Source organism: Quercus suber, unplaced genomic scaffold, assembly GCF_002906115.3.
Source record: "Quercus suber isolate HL8 unplaced genomic scaffold, Cork oak 2.0 scaffold_37, whole genome shotgun sequence".
Classification (NCBI taxonomy): domain Eukaryota; kingdom Viridiplantae; phylum Streptophyta; class Magnoliopsida; order Fagales; family Fagaceae; genus Quercus; species Quercus suber.
In genome coordinates, this window is record NW_027069502.1 from 1,275,724 (window position 1) to 1,284,988 (window position 9,265).

The window sequence follows — 9,265 nt, forward strand, 5'->3', positions numbered from 1 at the left end:
GGGAAGTGAGGATCTTCAAATCCCTTTGGTTGTTCAACAAAAACTTCTTCATTGAGAAAGCCGTTTAAGAAGGCGCTCTTTACATCCATTTGGTACAACTTAAAATCCATGATGCATGCTATGGAAAGAAGAATCCGAATGGATTCTAGTCTTGCTACCGGAGCAAAAGACTCATCAAAATCTATGCCTTCCACCTGAGTAACCCTTGAGCCACCAATCTAGACTTATTTCTGATGACTTCACCATCTTCATCTGTTTTGTTCTTAAAAATCCACTTGGTGCCGATCACATGTGTATCTTCAGGCCTTGGAACCAATTCCACACATCATTCCTAACAAATTGGTGTAGTTCCTGGTGCATAGACTCTACCCAATTTTCATCCTTCAGGCTTCTTCTACCTTTTTGGGTTCAAATTGAGCAAGATAACAGTTGTATGTTACATGGTTAGCAGTATACTTCAGCCCTTTCTCAAACGAAGTCCTTCGTTCACATCCCAATGATATTACTTGATGGGTGATTAAGTGTCACTCTTGATGAAGGTTTCTTGGAAGTTGAGAGTTCCTCGTCCGAGAAATTGGGGTTTGAATTCTGGAGGAGTGAGTGGACTTGAGACTTCTTGTGTTGATCTAGTCTCTCTTCTTGATACAGGAGGTGTGGTCTCCTTTTCGGGTGTTACTTTCTCAGCATCATCACTTAGAGGCATATCATTATCATCCTCATTTTCCTTGAGTTTGAGCCCCTTCCATCATCATCAATTTCCTTTTCAGATATGGTGTCGTCTATGACCACATTGATTGATTCCATCACCGTCTTAGTGCGTTTGTTGTACACTCTATAAGCTCGGCTATTTGTGGAGTATCCGAGGAGTATCCTTCATCACTCTTAGCATCAAATTTTCCTGGATTTTTCCTGTCATTTAGAATATAGCATGCGCTCCCAAATACTCTGAAATACTTCACCTTGGGTTTCTTTTCTCTCCATATTTCATATGACGTCTTCTTTGTCCCTGCTCGGAAATAAACTCTGTTACAAATATGACAAGCTGTGTTCACAGCTTCAGCCAGAACCTTTGAGGTATGTTTTTGTTGAGTAACATGACTCTAGCCATCTCTTGGATCACCCGGTTCTTTCTTTCAACCACCCATTTTGTTGAGGAGTCTTTGGAGCTGAAAATTCCTTCTTGATACCATGCTCTTCACAAAATGATTCAAATTTCGTATTCTCAAATTCCTTCCCATGATCACTTCTGATTTTGACTATGGGAACTCCTTTTTCATTTTGCAATCTCTTGCATAATTTCTTCAATTTATCACATGCTTCAGATTTTTCTCTGAGGAATTCCACCCAAGAGTACCTTGAGAAATCATCAACTATCACCATAATGTATCTCTTTCCTCCCAGGCTTTCAGTCCTTGTAGGCCCCATGAGATCTACGTGAAGAAGTTCCAAACACCGTGAGGTAGCAATCACATTCACCTTTGGATGATTTGCTTTTGTTTGTTTCCCCATTTGACATGCTCCACATATAGTCTTCTCCACCTTTCCAAACTTTGGAAGTCCCTCAACGGCCTCAAGTTTAGAAACTTTACATACTTGTTTGAAGTTTGCATGTCCAAACCTGTGATGCCACAGTTTCAGCATATCAACACGAGCACTTCTACACGAAATAGGTGCCGAAGGTACAACTCCATAGCAATTATCAGTAGTCCTATTTCCTTCCAAGACTTGAATCCCTTTCTCATCAATGATTATGCACCCCTTCTTTGAGAATTGAACTAGAAAATCTTCATCACATATTTGAGTAATACTGAGGAGATTTGCCTTCAATCCATTGATGTATAGTACTTCTTTCAGCAAAGGTAGTCCCGGTATTTCAACCGTTCCTTTCCCGAGGACTTGAGCATGACTCCCATCACCAAAAGTCACATAATCACATGCCTTCTCTTTAAGAGTCATAAACAATGATTTATCTCCTGTCATATGACGAGAACAACCACTATCAAGGTACCATAAGCATGAGTTGAATACCTTCAATGAGGTGTGCACAAACATACACGCATGAGACAAGCATTCTTGACCATCAAACAAAAATTCATTGTTATTTTCCATGCTCATTCCAGATTGGATTTGTTTTTCAGATTATCAACCTTTTCACATAGTGATCTATTTTCTTTTGTATTTCTCAATCAAAGAGGTAGACTCACATAGACTATTGTGAAGTATGTGATTCTTGCTTTGAAAATATTTCAGCATGTGAATGAACATCCTAGCATGTTTTCTAGACTTAATTAACTCTAAGAGTTCCTTTTTAGAGTATCCCTCAAAATACTCATAGAATCATTTTCACAAACACTCATACCATAATTCAGCATAACCTTTCTACAGCAGCATCCATAGCCAAGGGGTCTAGGATCGCACTCAGGTAATCAAACCACAAAGAATGCACCCGCTCTGATACCAATTGAAAGTTCAATTGGGTATGAAACACCCTTGAACGTTTAGACCCCAAATTACAAAATTACCAATTCAAGCTTATATCAAAAATTAGTGCGGAAATGAATATAAGCTAACACAGAATTGATAAAAATCTAAGCCAAATATAAACACATCCACAGCAGTAAATATAAGGCAAAGGTAAAGGGAAAGAAGATGCAAACACACGGACAACACACGATGTGTTATCGAAGAGGAAACCGAAGTCCTCGGCGTAAAACCTCTCCGCCGCCCTCCAAGCGGTCAAATAATCCACTAAAGAATGTAGTTGGGATACATGAACACAGAAGACCCTCCAAGCCTAATCTACCCAAGTACCTAAGCCCTCCAAGCTTCTTGCTCCAACGAGGTTACGCCGAACCTATTTCTTCTCTAGCTTCCCGGATTCCGCTACTTGACCATAGCATCAACAATGTATATTGGTTCCTTTCCAAACTGCTTCCCAAAGCACCAAATGGACCTTCTCACAGACGTGGGTGTGGTGAGACAAGGGTTTGGTAAATGACCTCTCAAGGGTATGACAATGGAGAGGAAGAGAGTAGAGGAATTTGTAGAGTCTCTTTAGATGAAGATTGGGGATGAATCAATCTTGTATTTCTCTAGGTTTTCTCTCACAAAATTCTCTCTGAAGCTCTCTCAAAATGATGGGTATAAGGGTGTATATATAGTAGGGTGAGAAGGGAATGCAAAACGTCAGTTTTTGCCAAAACAGGGCAAGTTGGCGACTTGAACTCGCGGCTTGGCCAAGTCGCGAAATCAAGTCGCGACGTAACGGCCTGGCCAGACTGGAACTTTTGTCCTGTAGCGTGACAGCTGGCGCGACCCTTCAGCTTCCCAGTGTGCCTCTCACGTGACTGCATTTCGCGGCTTGCCAGTCGAACCACCCGCGAGTCCTAGTCGCGAGACTTTGTTTTTCTTGCACACTCTTGAGCTTTTCTTCACATCTTCTCACACACTCCCTTACAATTTTTCCCACCTAAATACAGGGTTATTAAGTGCTAAATTACAAGCAAATTGATCACGGAATAAAGCAATTAGATGGTTGATTAAATTCAACCTTACAAAGTTTTTAAATTTTTGTGCGAGGTGAGTTAATTCAATGTAAAAATTGGATTTGAATTAGAGTTTAATTTTGCGATATGTGTCACATTTAATCTAAGTTTTTAAATTTTTGTACCAAAGGAGTTAATTTAGTATAAAAAATGAGAAGTCAAATGTAAGTAAATCATAAAATATATATATATATATATATATATATAATTTTTGAATGATTTTATATCTATGAGCCTTTTTTTTTAGAACCAAAAACAATTCAAGTTTATAAGTCATCTATATATATATATATATATGTCCCATCTAATCAAAAATTTTAATTTTTGTGCCAAATAAGTTAATTTAGTGTAGAAAACCAGGAGTCCAATATAAATAAATCATAAAAAAAATATAATCATATATCTAAGACTATATAAATACTTTTTGATAGTCAATCTCAAATATATTTCATTAATTTGAACACTGGTTCAATAGAAGTACATCTCTATGCACTTGGCATTGAATAATTGGTGGGGTATTTTCTAACCACACTACACAATCAGACATAAGTTTGGCATTCTGAGCCATAAGGTGAGCTGCACAGTTTCCTATTCTACGGACATAGCTGATCTTCCAGTCTTGGACCGTCTGCCTCCATCGCCTAGCTCTAGTTATAATCATTTGGATTGAAATTGGAGGCAAGCATTTACCCAACAGAGCATTGGTGACAATTTAAGCATCTCCTTCCAAAATCACTTGCTTGAGCCCGAAATCCCCTGCTAGTAGTAAGCCTTCCTCAAATGCTTTAGCTTCCACTTCCACAGCCCCTAAAGGTAGATTCAGCTTTTTACTGATAGCACCCATGATCTGGCCTTGGTCATTTCTGATTACAATCCCAATCCCACAGCTGCTAAACTCCCTAAACACCACCCCATCCACGTTAACTTTGTACCACCCCTCGCTTAGAGGACTCCATCCTTGAGTTCTTGGCGGCACAGGTTGTTTTACTGTTGCGTTCACTGAGCTGAATTCCTCCACCAACAGTTCAGCGTCTTTGACAATTGCCTTCATTGCCTTGCCCCAGCCTTCGAACTTTATGGAGTTCCTATTCTTCCAAATGCACCATGCTGTAGTAGCAAAACTCTCCCAGCTGATCTCCCTTTTATCTTCCCAGATCTTCCATACAACATCCATGAAATCAGGTAGTGGGCTTCGGAAATTAGGCAAGGACATTTTTGACTCCCTCCAAACAGCCTTGGCCACCTCACAATCCCAAAGAGCATGCCTCGAAGACTCCACCTTTCCACACGCCCCACACGCATTCTCCATGGGAATTTTTCTAAGCTTAAGGCAATAGTTTGTAGGGAGGATGTTCTTACACGCCCTCCACATAAACTGTTTAATCTTACTTGGGCAATTCAATTGCCAAATAAAATTCCAGAACTTGCCCTTCTTTTTTGGATTTGACATCTCGCCCCCATTAGCCATGTTCCTCCTTTCTCGTAGCCAACTACATGCAACATTATATGCACTACTAACCGTAAACCTCCCATTTGGAGTCCAAGCTCAGGTTAGTGCATCCTTGGGGAAAGTATGGCTTATTGGGATGCTTAAAATAGCCTCCGCTTCACGGGGAAGGAAAGTACTTCACACCAAGTTTTTTTTTCCAGCCACCCTTAACCCAGTTTAGTAGAGATTCCACCAATTCACCTTCACTCACTTGTGGCCTAGGGCTTATCACCTTGAAAGAGTGTAGGGTTGGCAACCATCTGTCAGCCCAAACTCTCATTCTTTGCCCATTTCCTATGCTCCATCGCAACCCCCTATCCAGGACTTCTCTCGCTACCATTAAACTCCTTCATGTGTACAACGGCTTCTTGCCTAGTTGTGCCATCATGAAATTGCTTTCCGGGAAATACCTCGCTTTCAGAACTCTGTGTGCAAGAGAACTCGGGTTTTGGATGAGCCGCCACCCTTGTTTTGCAAGCAAGGCTAAATTAAAGGCCTTTAGATCTTTAAATCCCATCCCCCTATAAGCTTTTGGCATACACATTTTCTCCCAAGCGATCCAAGCTAGCTTCTTTTCTTTGTCACGTTGTCCCTACCAGAAATTACTAACCAAAGAATTCAGCTCGTTGCAAAGGGAATTAGGGAGTTTAAAGTAGTTCATTGTATACGTCGAAGTAGCTTGGGCAATTGCCTTTATCAAGATTTCTTGGCCTGTAGTCGACAGCCACTTTCCTTTCCAACTTGCTATTTTGCGCCCAACTTGATCCTTTATGCGATTGAATGCTCTCTTTTTACCCTTCCCTACCAACAGGGGCAGCCCCAAGTACCTCTCATGTTGGTGAATTATTTGAGCCCCAAACATTTCTTTCACTACTTCTTTGACCTCTTCCATCGCATTCTTGCTAAAGAAGAGGGATGTCTTCTCCTTATATAGCTTTTGCCCAGACTCTCTTTCATAATCTTCCAGGATTTTGGTGACTTTAAGCCCCTCTTTCGTCAATGCCTTGTAGAAAACTATGCAGTCATCCGCAAAAAGGAGATAAGAGACCCTTGGCACCCTTCTACACACTTGAACACCCCTCAAGACTTTCCCACCCTCATTTCTTTGCAACATGGCCGAGAGGCTTTCCGCACATAAAAAAAATAGGTAAGGAGAAATAGGGTCTCCTTGCCTAAGTCCTCTAGTAGGAACAATCCTACCCTTAGGCTCCCCATTAATTAACACTGAGTATGAGACCGTAGTCATGCACATCGTCATTAAAGATATCCACCTTTCCTAGAATCTCATTTTTCACATCATCACCTCCAAGTACCTCCATTCCACCCGGTCATATGCCTTGCTCATATCAAGTTTGATTCCCATTAGCCCTTCTCTCCCCTTCCTTCTTTGATTAATGCAATGCATGACTTTGAAAGCTACTAGGACATTATTTGTGATTTGCCTTCCCAGTACAAATGCGCTTTGAGCATCATCAACCACTTCCAGGAGGACTCCTTTCAACCTGTTGGCAAGTACTTTGGATACAAGTTTATATATCACATTACATAAGCTAATTGGGCAATATTCTGTAATCTTTTGGGGGCATTTAACTTTGGGGATTAGACAAATGTATGTATCATTTACTCCATTTGGCATAATACTTGATCTAAGAGTAAGGATGACACTTTGAACTACCTGAGGACCAACCACATCCCAATAATTTTGGTAAAATATAGGGGACATACCATCCGGGCTTGGAGACTTTGTTGGGTGCATTTGCATAAGGGCTTGCCACACTTCTTCTTCTTTAAATTCTTTTAGGAGCTTGGCATTCATGGCTTCTGACACTCTCCTGTCAATAGCTCCAAGGCTCGCTTCAAACTCAGTTGGAAAGGTCATGTTATAAATCTCTGTGAAATACTTCAAGATAACATCTTCAACCTCCCCTCCGTCCTTTCTCCACCCACCCTCCGGATCACTGATTCCCATAATCATGTTCTTTCTTTGTCTATTGTTGGCTGTTGCATGAAAGAACTTTGTATTCCAGTCACTGTATTTAATCCAAAGCACCCTTGATCTCTGGTTCCACATGATTTCCTCCCTAAGCATAACTTCGTTTATTTCCTTTTCCAAGCCTTGAACTTCCTCCACTAACTCATGAAGTAGATTAAACTCTTCCAGTTTCTGTAAACGGCTTTATTTCTACTTTAGAACTTTGTTAACATTTCCAAACTCTTTATGGTTCTAGTTTTGAAGATGAACTTGGTAGCTTTTTAAATGTTTCTGAATCGAGAACTCCGGTTCACAGTCCAACGAATCCCATGCCCATTCAACCACCTCTCTACAGCCCTCCTCCCTGGTCCACTTCTCTTCAAACATGAATCTTTTCCGAGCTACCCTTTTTGGTTCTCTCATTGTAAGTGACAGAGACAGTAAACAGTGATCAAAAGCCGCCATTGATCTGTGAACCACTTTCGCTTCAGGAAACATGTTTGACCACTCCTCATTAGCTATCATTCTATCCAACCTAACCAGAGTTCGTTGTTCCCCAATTTTGACATTACACCAAGTGAACCTTTGACCCACAAATCCCAAATCAAATAGCCCATAATTACTCAAACACTCTCTAAATCCTTCCATCTGCCTAGCATCCCTATCCAACCATCCTAATTTTTCATCAATGCTCAGAATTTCATTAAAGTCCCCAAACACAACCCATGGCATTTGGCACTGCATATGTAAGGATTCCAGTAAATTCCATGAGATAGGTTTTATACCTGCATCAGGGTGGCCGTAAAACCCCGTAGCTTGCCATGGCTTTGCTCCATTACCCTCACACACAACCACATCAATGTGCGTGTTTGAGTAGCTTTTAAATCGCACCTCAGCTCCTTCCTTCCATAGCATTGCCAAACCCCCACTCCGACCATTGGATGGCACTGCTATTCCTTGTGTTAGATCGAGCTTGCTTTGTAGTCCTTTAATTCTATTCTGGTTGGCTTTAGTCTCTGCTAGAAAGACCAAAATCGGATCACAATTTTTCACCTCGTCCGTGAGTGCACGAACCACCGGAGCTGATCCCATTCCCTAGCAGTTCCACGCTAACATTGTCATTTAGCTCAACAGTGCTGCCTCGCAACAACCACCACATTGCCATCAGCGGTAGATTCCTCCCTTGCGTTTTCCTTACCCAGCGCCTCATATTTTCTGCATTTTGTCCCTTTAACGTTCTGATCAAGCTCACTCAGTGGTATAGACCCCTCTCTTTTCCTTTGAATTGGGCGTAATTCTTCCTTCATTCCATCATTCGGTCTAGCCCGAGCCCTCCTTTACCAATGGCCACTAGTCGGGCCTAATGTATTTGCAACCCAGCCCCCATTTGGTTCGTAAGACATGGCCATTGGCCTTCCTCATTTTCCCCTAAGCCCAGGCCCACATGGCAGTCACAAGTTAGGGTTTCTTGTGCTTGCAAGAATTCAAACTTTGGGAAAACGTTTTGTTATGTCACTATCATCCCTTGTTGACTCGCCCCATTCCTGCCACTCCCTTTCTCTTTTTCCCAGATTTCCTTCCCTAAATTAGCCAACACTCCTTTTGGGCTTCCACCAATGTTCTCTGCCTTACCCTTTTCATGATTTTCCTTAGTAGTCACCTCACTCCCAACAAACTTTTTCGTCTGCTGCTCTTGCATACCCTCCCTGAGGCAAATTTCTTCGATCCTGTGTTCATCACGCGCCACCCTCTTACTCAGCTTAACCATCTCATTCTGCTCACCATCCACAGCAACCTTTGCTCTATTTTTCATTTCGCCACCCTTCTTCTTCTTTACAAAGCCAAACTCCCAATCTCCCCTTCTTATTGGTTCTCCTCTCAGCCAGGCCCTATATTGGAGATCGCCCCTCTCCTCCACCTTATCGTTTCCTGTACTTTCCAAGCAGTCCTTCAAGTCATGTTCTAAAATCCCATACCTATAGCAAAAGTTCGAACGATGCTCGTATTTGAAGTGTACCCACCTTGTTTCCCCTTCCTCAAAGTTAATCTTTCAACCTCTAATTAGTTTCCGTGTAACGTCTATAAAAACCTGAACCCTTAGACATGTTCCCTACTACACTCTGATGTCAGCCACATCGACATCGATGACTTTCCCCAGGTTGGTTCCAATGGTTTTCCTCATTTCCCTTGTTTGACTCTTTAAAGGGAGGTTGTATATTTTCACCCAAAACGGAGACCATTTCAGCTCAATGTCCTTCG

General features: G+C 41.6%; 2 protein-coding genes across 2 annotated transcripts; both read right to left on the reverse strand.

The window, feature by feature from the left end:
• Positions 1-5,626: 5,626 nt before the first annotated feature.
• On the reverse strand, positions 5,627-6,148 carry LOC136066497 (uncharacterized). Its single transcript, XM_065770863.1, has one exon. It carries the CDS (start codon positions 6,146-6,148, stop codon positions 5,627-5,629), a length of 522 nt encoding a protein of 173 aa, XP_065626935.1.
• Positions 6,149-7,258: 1,110 nt separating this feature from the next.
• LOC136066498 (uncharacterized) lies at positions 7,259-8,098 on the reverse strand. Its single transcript, XM_065770864.1, has one exon. It carries the CDS (start codon positions 8,096-8,098, stop codon positions 7,259-7,261), a length of 840 nt encoding a protein of 279 aa, XP_065626936.1.
• Between the last annotated feature and the right edge of the window lie 1,167 nt (positions 8,099-9,265).

What these genes read in the sequence shown, in the direction of transcription:
- LOC136066498 (XM_065770864.1), bottom strand. Translation starts at nt 8,098, where the DNA reads ATGGGATCAGCTCCGGTGGTTCGTGCACTCACGGACGAGGTGAAAAAT.
- LOC136066497 (XM_065770863.1), bottom strand. Translation starts at nt 6,148, where the DNA reads ATGTTGCAAAGAAATGAGGGTGGGAAAGTCTTGAGGGGTGTTCAAGTG.